Source organism: Limulus polyphemus, unplaced genomic scaffold (genome assembly GCF_000517525.1).
Source record: "Limulus polyphemus unplaced genomic scaffold, Limulus_polyphemus-2.1.2 Scaffold664, whole genome shotgun sequence".
Taxonomy (NCBI): Eukaryota; Metazoa; Arthropoda; class Merostomata; order Xiphosura; family Limulidae; genus Limulus; species Limulus polyphemus.
Genome location: NW_013666274.1, coordinates 283,576 through 304,130, shown reverse-complemented (window position 1 = coordinate 304,130; position 20,555 = coordinate 283,576). Strand labels below are relative to the sequence as shown.

The following is a 20,555-nucleotide window of genomic DNA, read 5'->3' as shown; positions in this document are numbered from 1 at the left end:
CACAATACCTGAAAACTCTGACTTCACTTTTACTCCCGATCAACAATCAAATACCTTTTCTTGAATTATGAATGACACGAACGGATTGAAATATCTAATTAAATTATCTCAAAATAAACCTTCATTTCGGTGCAATATTGAGCTTAGCTTGAATTCTTCATAACCTCCGAATAGTGGGTGACCCAACAGGTCACAGGTGGTCTAGTATAATAATTAAATTTGCTGAAGATATAAAGGTCTTGAGTGTTACTGGCTTTCAAAATGATGCAGCTGCTTTACAAAATATTTAGATGGTGATTTGGGTTACCATATTTGTTTTCTAATATAATTTAGATAGGAATAACCTTAACAGAATTATGAAAGAAAGGGATCTTAGTGTAATGGCTAATCAGTTTCTATGGCATCCAAGCAGTTTGCTATTGCTAGTGGTTGGGCAAATAAGATTTTAAGTTGTATCTACAGACATATTAAATATAAGTTTAAAGAGATTATAATTTCATTGTATAGGCCACATTTGGAGGCTCCTCACCTTAGGAAGGACAGTGAATTACTGAAAATGGTTCAGAGTAGGGCTACTAGAATGGAGGGGTTATCATATGAGGAAAGATTAAGACCCCTGAAATAGTTTTTTCTTGAAAAAAGAATTAGAGGGGATCTGTTTGAAGTGTTTAAGCTTGCTATGGGATTTTAGATAGTGTTGATGCATCATCTTTTTTTATACTTAAACATGAGAATGGTAGGACTAGGAAACACAAATATAAATTTTGACAGGGTAGTAGTCATCTTCAGCTAACTTGTATTTTTTTGACAAGAGTGGTTGGCCTTTGTAACAGGTTGCCTTCAGATGTTGTGGGGTCAGTAAATGCGAGTTTAAGAGAAAGCTTGATTACTATATGAATGATGATTTACTTATTCAATAGTTTTAATTTAGTTTAGAGGATGGGACACCCTAGATGGACCAATAGGTCCTTTGTTGTCCCTAAACATTATATGCTATGTTATAACTAAGACTTCAAGGATTATAATCTTATCATGGAGTGAGCGTGTGGCTACAATTATTTTTAGATGCTTTATTTTCATCAACTTACAGTTTGATTTGATTGTGGAAAAATTATGTTATTTAGAAATGGTGGCACATGCATGACTCCGACATCACATCAGCAAAAGAGTTGCCATGCTCTGCTCAGTAGTCAGTGATTGTAACTACAGATCATCAAGCAGTAGTGCTTCAGTAATATTCATTCCCCGAATTATCTTATGATAACATCATACGACTATTCTGGTGATGAATTGTCAACTATTATTTAGAGAAAGTTGCTCTGAAAACACAACTTTTTTTCTGGTGCTAGACCAACGTAGGTAAAAAATTTTTGAACACGATTGTATTATCACATTCCATATACTTGTTGGTAACAGATCTATCACAATATTATCGCAAGCAGTAGTATGAATGTATCAGTTTAGTTGATTTATGTCCCATTCTTCAGATCAATGTTTCTCAACCACCAGTCCATGGGATTTCATGAAAACAAACAAAAAAAACTAAGAGAACATTCTTATATAAATCATTATGGTTTTTCATTGTACTTGAATTTTAATTATCCAGAGAAGTTTAGAGCTGGTCCTTGGTATCGAAAAGGTTGAGAAATGCTGCTCTAGATCATAATATTCACAACTTCTGTAATCACTCTCTTTAAAATGGGCACAACACAGTATTGAATTAATGGAAGAAGTCAACCTCAGGACAGAAGATATATCAACTGCAACTCAAAAGTACATATTGCCGGGAACTACAGGCACACCAAAAAATTTTGAAGTATAATTGATTCAAAGGTAAAATCAAAGACAATAAAAACTGCTCCCAAAGAATGGCAGAAAAAGGAAACTGCCATTGAGTGAGCATCAGAAACTGTGAAATAAGCACCTGCAGAGAACAGGCCATTCACCTTGAAGTTTGAATGCGATGCTCTGGCTGATTATGGTTTATTTATGTAAACCCAATTTCATCATTCATATTTAAATAGTGTTGTTTTCTAACATTTTAAAATAAATTATTCATATTTTCTTCTGAAATTCCAGGGGAGAAAATGCCCCCCTTTCCCCATCCTAAGGATGCCTATAGACTATGATCAATCAGTCACTGATAATAAAGCAAAGAGAATATCCCAAAGATGAGAACAAACACTGTTTTAATTGAGGTAGGGAGTGCATTACTTAAAGAAACCAATCCATAAGTCAGTGGATTCAGTAACACTTAAAAACACAAGTCCATGAGTCAGTGAATCCATTGATGGAAAGCCTTGTGTAACATGTTGACCGAAACTGCTTCTATGAATGTGTGGGTAACTGACACAAAAGTTGGTTGGTTGTTAAGAACAAAGCTACACAATAGGCTATCTGTGCTCTGCCCACAACAGATGCTGAAACTTCTGAGCCACTGAGGGCTGACATAAAGGAGAGTGCATGCTGGGAGTAAGACTTAATGCTGAAACAGTCCTAACCATAAAGTCTCTGTGCACTACACAATAATTAAACTACTACATGTTTGATTTTCAGTGGCAGCAAGAATAAAGATGCAAGATAAGGGAAACATCCAACCCTAAGTCCAACAGAGCAGAATTCAAATTGTCCTAGGAGGTATGAGAATGGACAAATGGTTAACGTCAGACAAGACTTCACAAAAAGCAAGTCAACTTGCTGGAGAGCACAGCATTACTGTCACAACCATTTCCAGAGAAACAAATAATTCAAAATGACCCACCAAACAAACAATAGAAACTGTCAAAACAGTACAATTCCTTCAAAACTATTTTCAGATATTAAATCACAAGGCCTTTTAATAATAGCTGTAAGTGTCTATACACGTTTAGTTTTTTCTCGTAAAAGATAAGGTCACAGTGAATATTACGTTAAGTCATTTTATCACTTCTGCTTATAACAGTTTTCCAACAGTGATTTAATGCAATGCACAGGGAATAATTTTTAAGACATCTAACAGTATTATCAGAGAACATTCTGGTATATATGTACAACTGCTTTTCTCTACTATATCCACGCACAAAGCTGAATTACATAAAGAAAAGAACTCAAACAATACCATTTTTGTAAGCCACTTAACAGTTGATCGTTGTACATGAGGGTTAATGAGAGTAAGCACAAGCTGTGTACCAATTATATGTAGTGACTTAGACTATGACCAGTCTGAGTGCAAGGTGATTTTCACATTAAGATCGAAAATAATTTTGTCAATTTTAAAGCTTTCGTATTTCATTTGCATAACCTCTAAAACCTCCAAACTGAATATCAAGTTCTTACCTGTTACTTTCCATCCTATCACTAAATAGACTAGTGAATTTGACTGACATTGTAACCGCCACCAAAACATAAGAAACCTAAATTACTTTTTTTTTATTTCTAGAACAACTGCAGATTGTAACAGAAAATTAGTTATTCATCCTAAGCAGCCTAAGACTTATAAGCATTTACACCCTGACCAATTTTTAATCCCCTTTGAACAACGTCTAACAGCCCTATGATACAAACTGTAAATCACATGGAGAACACATAGCTCAAGTTACTACTGAATGATATAAGAGCTATAATTTTTCATTATCTAACATAACAAGTCTCTAATTTTTACATTTCAGTTACTTTTTAAACAATAACTAGAAAAAAAAATATGTAAAAAACAAGATTTTTCAATTTGCCTCATTTTTTTTGCTGTCAGCCCACCAACAAACCTTAAACCTCATTTCTTATTATGATATTACTAGTAATTAAAATATTTATTTGAAATATGCACTTAAGAACACAAAATAACATGCACAAAGCAAACAATGTCCTATAACTATTATAATTTAACTGGCCCTCTAACTAAGACATAAGTACCTTAAAATAACTTTCTTAGCTGTTCGAAAATGGGTGAGTCGGAGCAAACGAATCTCATGTTACACAGATAAAGGGAGATTGAGGATTTTTTAAATATTTTCTTTCAAAGTAAAAAGATAAACTAACCGAATATTAAAATTTGATTTGTTAACGATGTTTTGATGCCAAGTTTATTCATTTACACTGATAATATAGTAGTTTAAATATTGAATGTAAGTGTACAAAGTCATGACATGCACGCATTTATCTACAGTTATTAACTCTAAAATTAAATTGTTTGGTCTTTTTCCTGTAAATTAACCACTTTCACATGAACCATTTGTTGTCAAGAGCTAGGTACGTTACCTATCCCACATACTTGCAAGGGCTATATCAACTCATTTATATGTTGCTAGGGGTTATGTTAGCTGACCCCAAATTCTACAAAACAGTCAGGAATACTGTAATTTTGGGAGATATGTATTAGCCAGTTTAAATCAATGCATATATAGTTGTTTGGTTTGTCACTGAAACTAACCTTAAAACAAGCATTACGATGCACATTATACGCGGCCTTACCAATTAAGGAACCAGTTTATCCACAAAGCAAGTTCTTAATGTCACATTACTTTACATGAACTCAAAGAGCCTACTAGTTTGGTTTTTAGTTAATGCATTTTGTGCACCAGTCCACTTAAGCCCAGCACAAAGTGACAGTTTAAATCAATCTTTGTACAATATGAATTAACAGCAGTCTGTGATCTCTTTGCCACAAAAAAAATTAAAGATTTCAAACAGCTTTCAAGATCTGTTATTTGGAAAAATGGAAACACGTTTGTTGATAATACCAGAAATTTGATGCAAATACCGTAACTTTTTTTTTCCTTCATTTCTTCACGATTGAAAAAGTCAAAAACTTATTATTTACTTCTTTTCCAATTTTTCAACAGATGTTTTATTCATACCAGTAAAACACAGAGGACATTTCATGTAAACTTTGTATGTGCAGTGTTGATGAACAGTCCACCAGGCTGTCACGATATTTTTTATTTAACTGTAATGGAATTTTTACATCTATAAACTCTTTGATGAAACAAGTTATGATGTGTTAAATGCAAATGCTATTTTTGTGTGTATAACTTTAACAAAACCTGTTATCAGGATACATTATATTTAACTGTATTGGAATATTTAACATGTAAAAGTTCTTTAATGAAACAAGTTATATTTAACAGACTTAAGGGTGGCAAATAATGTATAAAATATCAAATGGGAAGTTAATTTTTATCCTGCATGTACCAAAATATAGGCAATGCACTTTCAAATATTTAAATATAATAACCAAAATAAATACATGAGAAAAATCTCATTGCTTTTGTCTTGAAATGGTGAAGCAAAGTAAGTTCAGGTTTTTGAAGGTGTAATAATCAAATAAATTGTAATCTTTAAACCTGTTACTCATTTCAGTCCAAGTTGTTTTGGGATTTAATTCTAATAATTAACTTTAAAATGTTATTACTAGTGTATACTCACAATTTTGAAAATTGCTTTATGTATAAAAAAATGTCTTGTAGCCTTTTACTGATTTTTGAACCGTGTCATTTCATTTTTATGATGAAGTTATTTTACACGGGTGCCACTTCTAGGACAAAGTGCAACTTTTTGGTAAAAAGTATAAAAGAAAAACAAACGTTTAGAATGAAACAGTACTCACCAAAAAAAAAAGTATATATTTTGATGTAAAAACAAGATTCATATTTGCCATGTTTTGAGTGCAGTGATAACTGAGGCAGACAGCCAAATATTATAATGAGACAAAAATAATCACAAAATCAGTATGTCACTCTTATTTTTTTTTATTTGTCATATTTTAAGGGAATATACAACACAAGAATACAATTGCTGAACATGAACAAGATCAATAATGAACAGTGAAAATGACAAACAGAAATGATGTAGATGACTGTGTAAACAAGCAAATGAATACGATACTCTACTCCTATTTACAACTGTCAATGGAAAGAAATTAGTGTTAAATGACATCACAGCACACACGGAACACTTATTGCTAATGAAGAATGACCTAACAAAACAGATAACACTATTTGTGCCTTTTATTTTCCACCACACAGAATCAGAAACATGTGTCTGAGACGTTTGTCTATAAACAGCAGCAAGATGACTGATAATACATTCAGTCATTTTCATTCAACATCATAGATAAAAAAGGACTCGTGTAAAACCTGTTTCAGCAGGGTAACAAGTGTATACAAATATTCAGCAAGATCCAGTACTATACAACTATGGAACACTGACACTAAATCGACATGAATTAATTTTTTCTTTAAGAAATATTTTCAGACAGCCTATGAGTGCAACCGTGCTAAGGTCAGCCAGCAACAACTTTGTGGGATAGATATTTCAGTTTCTTCAGAGTGGAATGCAACATTGGGGTACTGAAAGCTCCTTAAATTTACTTATACAAAGGTGAATCTGCTAAAAATTAAAATATAATGTATATATATTTTTTTATTGACCCAATTGAGAAAATTGCTTTATAGGCATACCATCAAAATGATATTAAATTTAATGTATATTTTCATCCATATATGTTTAAATTACACAATGTTTGTGTAATCTTTACTGGGGCAGGAAAAAATTCACTTCTATTCCATAAATTTAAAAAAATTACATTTAACTGGAATAGTTAAAAAATGCACAAGTAGATAAAAATACTAGCCCTAAGCAAGCACATAAATGAGGGATTATTCATAGTTCTAGCAGAAAACTGCACTTTTTTTATATTGTTAATAAGACAACAACAAATGATAATGTGAATTTAAAAATCTTATTCAAATATGCTAAAAAAAATTCTCACAGATTATCTGTAAATATTAGCATGACTAGAAAGGGCTTAAACGTTTTTATTCAGACAACTTTTCTGAGGATTAACCAGGACAGGTATGCAGTTACAGACGTATGAGCAAACTGTATACAACTAAAACAAGATTACCTTCTCTGCTTCATAAAAACTATTGCCAAAGGAGTAAAAATAATACTGAAATCACGTTTATTAAATGGTAACTGAAACGAAGACAAACAGGTGACTTTTGTTTCTTTTTCCTTATTATTGAAATAAATCCTCTCATCCAACCTATAACTTTTACACTTAAATTATTATTTATAAGAAGATGATTTAATTACCAGAAGCAGTCTGCGAACATCCTAAACCTAGGTATTTCATACACTTAACCTAAAGAGTATAGGTATCTCATTGAAAAATGTGTTTGTAGGTATAAGCACACATTCCTAATATCACAACATGTATACAGAAGTACTATTTTGGAAACTATATTAAGATAAAAGTTGTAAATACCAATATTAACTTCTCAGAAACAAATGCAAAACATTTTTGGAGAATTTAAGATAAACAACCTAATACCTGCAGTAAAGCCAAGACTATTTCAACAACAACACTTCAATATTTCAATCAAAATAACTCCTCCCACAGTCCCCCACCAAAGCAATAACCCATCCTATACTTCTTTATAAAAGATTATTGCTTATAGCCACACACAATATAAAACTTACATCAAGTACATTTGTTTTGTGGGTCAAAGAAATATTTCTAGTCAGGAAAGTTAAAAGGATGAAAAGTAAAATCCCCCCCCATATATATGTAATCACACACCTATACCATACACTTACTTCGTATAATTTACATTTCAAAAAACACATAACCAATGTATTTTATGGTTTTATCACAACAGTATTGCTAGGTATAGAAGGATTGTCAATACTGAACTATTCCCTTTTCGCAAAAACTGTACCACATCATTAAGTACGGTTGTACTTAATAGTAGGGATCATTATGAAACAAAATGGTGGCCATAAAAATCACCTGGCTAAAATATCTGAATATTAACAACTATTTCACAGTGTTGGCTGACAAAACTAAAGCTTATTGTAGTTATAAAATCGCCTTAATCTCTATATATACGTGTTTATGGAGTGAATCAAAATTTAAGTATTTGAACGAATTTTCATCTGAGGAAGCAAGCAATCTTTTTCAGGTAATCGTACAGAAAAATGATGAACCTTATTGCTTTACTTCTTTCACATTAGTCCTACATCTGGAGTTCCAATCATTCCTTTCTTGTACCAAAAAGGATGGATACTAGTATATATATATATGAAACAGATGATGCACTACTTTAGCATATAATTAGATTTCAAGGTAAGTTGGTAGAGATCCTGATGTGTAAAACCAAATTGGGTATATGAATGCCCCACGCTTGGTACTGCTAGTGCACAAAAATAAAACTAATAAAAATGATACAAACAAGTATAATAAAAATAAAAAATTATAAAGACAAGTAGGGATCGATATACATGTAACCTAGCTAGCTATAGTGACATAGAAAGTTTTAATACTACAAAAAGTATTGAAACATGAAAGTCAAAACAACAAAAAAGTGAGTTACTTAAAATTTTTATCCCTACTTTCACAAATCACTGTAATTATGTGTCTGAGCTTAAGTTGGGATAAAACTGTTGAAATTTTATGTAACTCAATTCTTGTGGTTTTAACTTTCTTGTGTTAAGTAGTGTCATCATTCATTCATAAATAAACATTTTCCATAAAATAAACATATTTGCAATTTTCAAATAGTTATAAACCCTGAATGTTATTTCATCTTTCAAATCAACATGGGAAACTTGTGTTGAAAGTTGCCATCACATGACTGAATAAACTTAATAAACATCTGTTCCTTTATCTATGAAATACTGAATAAAAATAAAACAACAAACAATTCCTATTAATACCTTCACAAATACCAACTAAATCAAAGAAAGTTTTCAGCCTACTGAATCATCTAACTGAAGACAACAATCATTTTAACAAGATACTAAAACATAAGTTCAACCGCCAAATGACAAAACGAAATTTGGTTAAAAGGAGGAAAAAAATTAAAACATTTACACACACACACAAACACACACTGTTACTACCCTAAGATACCTTCTGTAAACAGCCTCTATCAACCGTACAATTTTTGTTTACAAATTACTTCTATTTTTTCTGTTACGATAATATTAAGCACACGTGACAAAATACTAAGGATTCAGAGCAGCATCACATTAACTATGATATGAATTGAAAAACATTCTTCCAGATAACATTTTAACAAAATTCAAGCTTGTAATCAACAAAAGTGTCAGCTTACATACAGCTGAAGTCTTCAAGTTTAAAGGATGTCAAATTCCCTTTTTTTTTTTTTAATTATCACAATATAGGAGAGAACAGTCCTTCTACATAGTTCTGATTGTCAGTTTTGTTAAGTCATAAATATCTGACAGAACATGGAGATGTTTCAATGAGTAAATATCACAGAGAAACCTGATGAATTGTGAAAGTAGGAGAGTCTAACTAAAAAAAAAAACGTTAAAAGAATATAAGATAATTTTGTTCAAGATATGAAATGACGAGTTTTGTACCTTTCAATAACACAGAAAAGGTTCTTGTCACAGATTCAAGTCACTGGAAACACTTGTAAACTTTCACAAGACTCCAACTACTTATGAGGTTTTAACTTGGCTGCTTTAAAAAGCTTGTCTGAAAAATTGTATTTTATAAATATATAAACACTGATGTAACTTCCTCCTTCTTTATCTTCTTTACTGGAACAATTTTTAATTACGAACATATTAATAATATTAAAACTGACTGACCTCAGAACACTGCACTCTTTGACTCTTGACATAATCAGTTTTTTGCAAATATGAAAGCCAATGGAAAATAGGCTTAAGAAATAAAGTAACTGTTATTTACATACAGTGATGAATAAATGTTTTTAACATTGACACAAGGAGCATATGGAATAACTTACTGAAATGTTTTGCATTCTAACTTTACACAAGATGGCGCTGGTAATGAATTTGATTACATGTAATATTTGTTTATAAATGTAAAAAATAAAAGCACCATCTTAAAAAAACACAGCTGTATCAGTGAGATATTTTTCTATGAAGATAAACATGATGACTTAAATGCTGATGATGAAAATTTACAGTCCAAAAAAATTGTTTTTTTTTTCCGAAGAAATAGTGTGACAGCAATACCCAGGTCGTGTAAAAAAAAAAAAATTAGTTCATATTTCACATGTTTAAGACAATCATACAGTATCTTGTTAAATTTTCATTAAAAAAATTAAAAGATTGTGAAAATGCCATTATTAAGGTTTGTATGGCCTTGGGCATCATATGCAAGTTTGCACACTTCTCCAACAACTGTAGAGAAAAAAAACAACAAAAAAACAACCAGAGTAGCATTTTAGAAGCTCTTGGTGTAGTTCCTATCTTGTTCCAGCTTACCCTCAGTCTTCGAGACTCCAGAAAATGGGGCCAGGACAAGCATATTTTGTTGGCAGACTGTTTGTATGATTTGGATTTGCAGCTGCTAGATATAAAATGGTCTAACCTGACTCTGAGTCACTGGTGTCTGATGAGCTACTGGTGCTGCTACTACTGCTGCTATCACTGTCACTTGAACTACTACTGCTAGCACTTAGTCTGCTTGGACCACCAACATCACCATGGGAGTTTTCTACCTCTGTAAAGAATAATCAAAGATGCATAAATATAATTCAAAGTAAAAGGTAAGTAAGCCTTTCGAAATCTAAACAACACAGAAATACAAAGTATCATTTCTGATGTATTTAAATTATTATATATATATATATATATAATTAAGTGAGAAAAATGTTTGTTTACATATACAGTAAGAATTTTAATAATTTTATCACCCTTCACATATTTTGTAATAAATGTTAAACAATCAGTTTACTAATCAAATGTTAATACTCATAACTTTCAAAAGCTTAAACACTTATTTTCTGAAAATATGACTAAATAATTCCAGGAGAGTATTTTGGTCACTTAATGATTTTATGCATAAAACAGAACTTAAAGAAAATTATTCTGGAATAACCATTCGTACTGCATTGATTACACACACACACTAACAAAAATTACATAATGTTTCTTTTTCAAATGTGAAATATGATAAATTCAATCATATTCTGGTTGCAAAAGCAAATGAATCACATTTAAAGTATAAAACGGTTTCAGTTTTGTTACAAACATAATAAAATTCCAATACTGGAAACTAAGTGTCAGACAAGTAAACACATACAAAGTACTTAACAAATTCATGTATGAACAATTTTTAAATACATTACAAAGCAAGAAGTCAGATTTTCATTTGAACTAAATTATGGATTCCCACCAAAATATACTGAATTGTGGAGATTTACAATAATAGCACTTAAAGATCAGTGTATTCCGTGTAATAAGAGTTCCACATCTAATGTAATAAGACAACAACAAATGAAAAATGGAAAAATTCCTGTGTGTCTGTGATCATTCCGAGTTCATGCAATTTTTAAAAGTTCTCAAATTGTTATAGCACACAAGTAGAGAAATATCCAAATAAATACAAGTCAATAGAAGGAAACTGGTAGGTCTCTCAATAATTTAAAAATTGTGATTTGTACTCTAAAACAGGATAGTGCCAAGCCAATTCATTAAAAGTACGTAACTGTCTTCTTTCATATAAAGCTATGGTCAAAACAGTTTCTCCCTAATGTGACAGTGCTAAGCAAGTTCATTAGAGTACATAACTGTCTTCTTTCTTATAAAGCTATGGTCAAAACAAGTGTGCATTCTACTGTTTCACCCCCTTACCTTTCTTGGCTGGCTTTTTAGAAGGACATAGTTGGCCACTGACATCCTGCAGCCTTTTTTCTAGTTCTTGCTTCTTTTCCCTAACTTGTTCTTCTTTAGACTTGCCTGCTGATTTGTTCTTGGAAGCTACACACACAGGCAATGGTGACTAATTAGCACCAGCATGAGAAACTATCTCAGTATTTCCTGTTTTCTTCATTTTTTCTAATTTGCAATAACTTTTAAGCCAAACAGTATAAGCAAGAATTCAGAGCATCAGCACTCTTTTCTCCCAAAACAAAAAATAAATATTAAATATTTATTTGAAACTAAAATATAAAAGAACAGCTCACGCATGCATACAAAAATATGTACAGATGTGTCGGGGATTAATTAAAGTTTCAAAAATGCTAATATTTCCTACAAAAATAAGTCGTATAAGGAGAAGAAAAAAACCATCAAAGACTAGATTAGAAACACAGAGATAAAGGGCACAGAGAAAAGGATAAAACAAATAAAACAGTGAAAGATTAAAAATGGGAGGAAAGTGTGCTGAAAGATGAAATAAACTCGACAAGACCAGCCAAGAAAACCTTTGTTAAAGGGCAAACAATGAGCCTGCATGTCGTTATATGAATGATACTGCTTAAGCAGTAGAAAGGTGTAGATGTACATGAAATGACATACATGTGGAATTATGCAATAAGAAAAAAAACAGATTTATATAACATTTAACTTATATAATGAATAAAAAAGACATTCATATACAGTAAAAAAAGTATATGATACTTTAATCACAAATAAATTTTTCTAATCTACATTAAAAGAAATTAATGTTTTTAGTGTTATATATAAAGCTAAATTTAAACGGATCACATCAGAATATAAAAATTACTTACAGTATGGTTTCCTAGGTTTTTTCCTTAAACATGAAGCAACGTATGCTTCCAACTCCCGTAATGTGGAGGGCTTCAGAGTCTCAAAATCAATTTCTATTTCATCTGGATTGGAGTCTCTAAGTGAGGGTTCTCTGGACTGGATGATATGGACGACCCTACCTAATTTGTCACCTGTTGGGAAATAAACAAGAACATAATCATAAATTTTGCACTCCCCCCGCAACCCTCTAGGTTTAAGAAATCTAGGTCTAATGTTTAAGAAATATTAGCCACACTAGAATATTTTGAAAATGCCTGCGTGACGTATGTTGAAGAATATTTCAATTAAGAATGAGTTCCAGGCACAATTCATTTGGGTTACTTAAACTGTATTTCTATACTGGTGTCACTTCCCCCACCCCCAACCCCACTCTCATTTAGTCTTTATTTTATACTATTTATACATACACAGAGAAAATGTGCAATTCCATAAAAATCACTAGTTATTAATAAAAAAATAAAAACAACTGCGGAATTCAGTTTGCTCCAAGTCACATCAAATTACATTTTTTTAATTTTATGGTAAAATTGAACTCATCTGTTATATCTGATGTTTCTGAAAGATGTATCACTTAATACAAGACAATATACATCGAGTAAATAACAATACATGACGAGCAAAGTAAATAAACAAAAAAACTTCATTTGTTGGAAAGTGAGCCCTATTTTTTTTTAACAGAAGCTAGTAAATATACTTTTATAAGTTACATACATCAAGGTTCCACACAATATCTGTTGTTGATAATAATAATACTATAAATATGTCACGTGTATTACAACAGTAAAACATAAAAGGTGACAAAACAAGAAAAAAAAGGAAATGCATCATTGTAAGTGCTTGTAAATATAGTGATAACAAAAACTATCACAAATCAGACAAACTTGTTTGGAAAGTAGTGCTTACAATAGTACTCCGTGATTTGCCCAAGATAAATTGGGCACCCTTCACGTTTCCAAAAATATCTGAAGAGTTAATTCGGGTAAACCCTTACTTGCCATATTTTCAATAATTTGCACATTATCTTGCATTACAATCAGTGCTCGCTAGATGACATTGGAAATGCTGTTTGTGCTGATCTCTATAGGATTTATCCTAAATTATGTATCGTAAATACTATATAAAAGCATTCCACTTCCTTACTGTATTTTCAATGAAATAATATAAGTCACGTATAAATTCAGATACATAACATTTATTTATCAAGTATATTTTGTGCAGAAATAAAATAACATATCATAAAAGATATTCTGTTTCATTAATATGCAAGTATATACTAACACAAAGCAAAATAAACCTGTTTTTTTACTTCAAAAAAAACAGGTTTATTTTGCTTTGTGTTAGTCTGTACTTGCATATTAATGAAAACTTCATTTCATTAATATGTAAGTACAGACTAACACAAATAATGCTTGGAGACAGCTTGAATGGGTAATGAAGAAAAGGTTTAATATAAGTTTAACATAACAGCAAATGTACAATGTTTTGACAAGGTTTTGTACCTGATGATGACAAATTAATATGTAATTAGAGACTAACACAAAGCAAAATAAACCTGTTTTTGATCTCATTTCATTAATATGTAAGTACAGACTAACACAAAGCAAAATAAACCTGTTTTTTGATTAATATGTAAGTACAGACTAACACAAAGCAAAATAAACCTGTTTTCTGATCTCATTTCAACAAAAAAATAAGAAGCCTAACACAGGAGTTAAGCAACATTGAATGGTAAAGATTAATACATATAGAATAATGGACTGACAATAGTACTATAGTTAAAAAAGACTACAAAATATTAGCAGCTAACGAGTATTTGGTTTGTTATATATAGTAAGATAGCCATATCCTGTTCTCAATGTTAATGTTTTCATAAGCCTTGCATAACTACCAGCCATCCCTTTTAATATGCCCATCCAGTTTCAGCAACAGAAACCAACTAGCTGAAAGTATGATTGACACAATTCCTAGGGGTTTCTCCCAACAAATTTTCAAAGGACTACTAAAATCAAATGAATAAATAATTTAAAAGTAATTATCCTTAAATTTAATGTGATAAAACTATTAACTATTGTCACAGTGTGATATAATTCAATTGAAAAAAAAATTCACTCTGGTCCTACAAAAACAAAGACAGTTCAACATTTACTACTTGGCAAGAAAACTTTGATGACACTAGACTACCCCTTGAAAGAGATTAACATTATCTATACGGTGTATATAAAAGTATTTTAAGAGATAACAAAATCAGGTAATATTAAAAAGATCTATAATTTCAGACTTTTAAGAACATTTTTCTAATAACATCATTGGTATGATTAACAAGTTGGGAATTATGAATAACAATGAGTTTTTATGTGAATTGTTGATACAAATGGATGTTTAGAAAGAACAAATTAACTTTTCTCCATACAGGCTCAGTCACTTTGAATGACCTTGCAACCACAAGAACTGTTTTCAATTGCTGAAATAATCAAATAATGTCACAAAAATACAACTAATCAAAACCAATTATTACTACTTTTTATTATTCCAATAACTGATTAATCAAAATTATGATCATGGTTCGTATTGAATTGTTTCAAATCATTTTCAAGCACTTACTAAGCACTCTCAGAATGATTTTCAAGCACTTTTTCGAAGCTAAAACCTACATCAAAATCAATCAGATTCCACCAAAATTTTATAAAATTTGTATGTTTGTTCAACATATGAATGTAGAAAAGAAAAAACTTTATTTAATGTGTTCAACTCCACAACATGCATTATATCGATATATATATTTTGCTATTATAATATTTTCAAGTACTTTTTTAAAAAAATGCCCCTTTTCATGCACTTTCAAGCCCTTAAAGTTCCATTCTCAATTTCAAGCACTTTTGAAGATGTATATGCACCCCGTAAGATTAATGTATTAATGCCACAAAAATACAATCAATTCAAAGGAAAGCAACTGACTGGCAGTACCCACCACCAACTCTCTGGCTAATTAAGTGTTAAATAAAGGCTATCTGCCACTGTCACTAATTTTGAGCTGCTGAATAGGAAGACAACTGGCTGGCAGCACCCACTACCAACTCTCTGGGTTAAATAAAGTGTAAATTTACTGTTTGTTGTTGTTTTTTTTACATTGGGTCTTGTTTCTAATTATATTTGGTAACTATAATACTTAGTATTGTATAAACTGATCTAGGGGAATGGGTCCAGAATAAGGAATATGAGTATACATTGTGAAGCGGTGTTGAAATTTAGTTGCAATACTATGAAATAATTTACAACTTATCTACAGTGATGTATTTAGGGAGATGCACCAAAGCACTATGGTGCAACAACAGCTTTAAATGAATCCCCATCTTCATCACAATCATCAAGTACCAGGAACACTAGTTATACAGCTAGTTCAACATCTGTATAACAATCATTGAAAAGACAGTCAACTATACAAGTTTTTTAGCAATTAAAGGTAAGTATCCTAAGGAAAACATGAAACAGAAAAAGGTATCAAAGGTACTAATAAACTACATACAATACCATCAAGGAAATAATGAAGTGAGAATTTATCCCAAAACCACACAGAAGTATTCGAGAGGTTATGGATTAACTTTCTACGACATATAACATGGTCATTACTTTTGACATGTGGACCCTTAGAACAAATGACCAATACCATTGGAGAAGTGACACCTTCATATGTTTCAGTGCCCAGTAGTTCAAGTACTACCAACAAAGAACACGACCAATGTTGGTTTGAAGCTGCTTACACCTATTTACTAAAATAAGAATGTGCCCACAGTCCAAAAGTCTCCTAAAATGATTGCTCAAGAACAAGTGAATTTGCACATCGGCACTCACTCTCTAACATCTACAAGATGAACCACAGAGATCCTAGGGAGATAATGCCCACTTGTTGTAACCACAACTTAGAAGACTTGCACTTAAGTATCTGGCAATTCCAGCACCCCTACAGAAAGGTTGTTTAGTAGTACAGGTTAAATTTTGAATGCCAGGTAAGCCTTATTGGCTACAAATGATCTAATAGCAAACGTCAGAGAGAATTCCTGACAATTTATGAAAGATAGGATGTGACAGGATAGTGTGACAAGTGGGTTAGACTTTCTGGTTTATATATTTTTAAACAAAAAAGACTGAAGGCTATAAAAATTATACTATGTCTTAGTAATGTCTATATTATAACAACTAATTTCTGTTAAACTCAGGACATCACAGAGTGATGAAAACAAACACAGAAAATGGGCAAGTTGAAGCAAAAAAAATGTCACATTACACAAACATTTAAAAACTTCTTTTGAAAAATTATGAAATTCAAACATATAATATTAAAATTTAATTTATTAACTATGTCTGAACACGAAGTTTTTCATATAGTTTGATAACTTAGTTTAATTAAATTTTAAATGTTTGGTTTGTTTTGAATTTTGCCCAAAGCTACACTAGGGCTATCTGCACTAGCCATCCCTAATTTAGCAGTGAAAGACTAGAGAGAGGGCAGCTAGTCATCACCACCCACAACCAACTCTTGGGCTACTCTTTTAACAATGAATAGTGGGATTGAACATCACATTATAACTCCCCCATGGCTGATAGGGCAAGCATGTTTAGTGGGATGGGGATTCTAACCCACCACTCTCAGAATGTGAGTCAAGTGCCCTAACCACCTGGCCAATTTTGAATGTAACTGTAAAAAGTGATGACATCACACACAGATGAGTTAAGCAGTAAAACAATGAAAGAGCTAAGAGTTGAATCATGTTATGAGATGAAATAACAGAGATAATAAGGAAAGAAAAAGATGCATTTTAACATGACTAATTAGAGCATTTCATATATTTGAAATGAAGAAACAGTACTGCCTATATAAATATATATTTAAGTTTATCCTTTTATTTAACATCAAAGTTGATTAAAAGTCAACTACTTCAATTTAAATATTAACTAGAGTTGTAATTTGCATCTTAAAAAAAAAGTTTAACTCAGACATCCACACATTTTCTCAGACAAAAGAAAAATTAAAATAGCAAAGTAATTAGGCTTAGAATCACAATTTCTTTTTAAATTAAAAATTAGAACAAATTAATATTCATAATGCTTGGATACAGCTTGAACGGGTAAGGAAAAAAAAACTTTAATATAAGTTTAACATAACAGCAAATGTACAATGTTTCGACAAGGTTTTGTCATCATCAGGTACAAGTAGTTTACACTGACATAGATATATATACAGTATGGAACAGTTACATTAAACTTATATTTAAGTTTTCTTCATTACCAATTTAAGCCATTTCCAAACATTATTAGTCTCCAAGTGGGTTCCTCGTCATCGAAAATTAATATTCAATTTTGTTTTAAATGGTGTATAGCTATGACATTGCAAAACTGTTTCAAAAAAATTAGATACTAAAATCCTTCACTGAGTACAGGTTTAAAACTAGAATTCCATCAAAATATTGTAACAGACATATTTATTATTACTTACCAGGCAACTTGTTAATATCTAGACTCAGCTGCCTTTTTTCATCATAGGACATTGGTTTTGCATTATCTTCATCTTCACTATCAAAAGCTGGTATACTTTTACTACTCTTTTTGGATGACTTACTATTTGATCTCTGTCTCTTAGTCTGACCCGAAGACTTGTTTTGGTTTTGAGATTTATTGGGTGTTGCATTAGTTTTATTTTTGGCTGGTTTTTGAGTTTTAGGTGGGTGTGTTTCTTTTGTAGATGGAGGAGGAGCTGTGCTGTTCATTGGTGAAATGACTGATGGTTGGGTGACGACTGGCTCTGGAGGAGGAGCCTCTGGCTCTGGTTTTATTTCTTTCACAGGCTCTTCTTTTTCTCTCTCTTTCTTTTTCCTTTTCCTTTTTTTCTTTGCTTTCCTCCTACTCTCAGCTGCTAATAAACTCATCTGTTCAGTGATTGCCCGCAACTGAAAAACAAATTAAAATAATTAAACAAACGTACTCAAAATCTAAATCAAAAATAAGAGCAATAAGTATACTAGAAACTTAAAATTTGTACTTAGTACAAATTTTAAAAACTTCATTCAGTAACACGTTTTTTTAACAGTAAACCTAATACAAAAATACACAAAAACTAAAACTTTTCTATATACAGTATTTCTACATTCCACAGAACAACAAATATTCAAACTTTTAAATTGGTTTTCTATCCCCAATTACTTAAATAAAGAAACAGCACAACAAAATATTGAACAAATTCTCTCTCTGCTATTCAGTAAAAGAATGATATACATCTCCAAAATCAGCATTTCTCTTATGGTTTTTGGACACATTCACATGGCTTGTTTATGACATCTTAAAAATAAAAATACACAGTCGTTTTTTTAATATGGTCCAGCCCCATTTATCCTGTCAGCTGTGGGTCTAAGCAATTAATGGCCGCATAGCTGGGTGGCCGTATTATCGGATGTCACTGTATGGGGTCAACTCTGGGATCAGACTGAGGCCGCAGTACATACTCGTACAACTTGCACATAATAATCACCTTTCTATGTTCCTGTTTGATACAGAATGTTGTAATAACATCTTTATATACCTATTCTTGTCTAAAAAATAAAATTCTAGAACGATGATCAGCTTCATGAAATTTCCTTGCACCACACAGTATCAGACAGAGGTCAAGCATATAATTTGATTGGTATACTTAATAATTTTTAGGCTGTAAATTTTTCCAATATTTTGTTGCAAGAAACTGTTTAGAAAAACAATTTTTTTTTCAGGCTTGGAAATAATTTTTTCACCATTATCAGAAAGTTAAATTTTATAAATCCTGTCCATTTCAACTTGATTGATGCTCATTTACATTTGACAATTTACAGTACTCGTTATTTCTGGCTATAAGTTATGAAAAGCTAGGCAAAATCTGACAAAAATTTATTGATGACCTAAAAGCTGACCTTCCAAAATTGATTACTGTTACCTTTGTCAGGCTAAGTTTCATGCCTACTTGTAAAAATAAAAGATAAAAAGCATTTTCCAAAACTTTTCAAAATCTTAAGATAAATACACGACTGAAGTTTAAAATAACGGGCATACCTAAAAACCCAAAGTTAATCATATCTGTGAATGAGATACTATACCATCTGTTCCATATTCTCATGCTTACTTTTATAATTAATTCCTTTGTTACTGCATACCCTTTAAAAATAAACTTCAATTACCTGTTCCTGCAGCTGCTTAATTTTCCTTTGTCTCTCATCTTCGCTGTCATCATTCTCACTCGCTGAACTTCCAGAATACGCAGAGCTTGTGTTGCCTGTACTGGTAGTATTGCCCTCAATTTTTTCAATTTGTGAAACAGGTGTGGGTTCTGTAGGCGCTGGCTCATCAGGCATTTTAGCATACAGAATTTCAAACACCTCCTACAAAACAAATAATTCGTTATCAAGCTACGTAAGAATATGACAGTAAATTATCAGTGATCTAAATTCACATTCCTTGAGCCAAAAATATATTACCAACCTGTTTCCAAGTGGTAGTAACCCAAATAATTACTTGTTTGCAAAAAATCAAAAACAACAGTGCACTCACTAAAAGCCCATCTGGTAATAAAAGGAACCCAGCAAAAGATAGCACTAAATAAAGCTGGATTGGTACAGAATATAATAATGACAAATGAAGAAATGCACTCAAGCATGAAACTTGTCACAGTAACTACCAACATCTTATATTCCAATACTCACACACTCAAGAGAGAAAGATAGACTAATTTGCTAAATGGGGGTAAAGAGCTGAACTACTGTTAACAAAATATCTAATACAAAGACTGAAATGTAAAGATGATGATGATAATCTAGTTTGATATACAATAAATATGACCTGTGATTAAAAGTATTTACGAACTAACCTTAGTAAATATATATAAAATTAGTTTAATAAAAAACAAGTCTACTAATATCACATTGCAAAACTTCAACTAGCTCCAAAAACAATTGGTACATAAATTGGTTCCATAAAAAATTCTTTATTATAGGTTTATGTTTATTTGT

General features: G+C 31.5%; 1 protein-coding gene across 3 annotated transcripts in view; it reads right to left on the bottom strand.

Annotated features, from left to right (window-relative positions):
• Positions 1-20,555, bottom strand: part of LOC106459826 (bromodomain-containing protein 3-like) — a 96,651-nt gene that overhangs the window by 34,614 nt on the left and 41,482 nt on the right. For all 3 annotated transcript variants that reach the window (XM_013919493.2, XM_013919491.2, XM_013919492.2), the window contains exons 13-17: positions 19,728-19,928; positions 18,023-18,473; positions 12,492-12,662; positions 11,614-11,739; positions 10,349-10,480 (exon numbers count right to left, since the gene is read on the bottom strand). In XM_013919493.2, the coding sequence (XP_013774947.1) occupies positions 10,349-10,480; positions 11,614-11,739; positions 12,492-12,662; positions 18,023-18,473; positions 19,728-19,928 (1,081 nt within the window). The remainder of the gene's footprint in view (positions 1-10,348; positions 10,481-11,613; positions 11,740-12,491; positions 12,663-18,022; positions 18,474-19,727; positions 19,929-20,555) is intronic.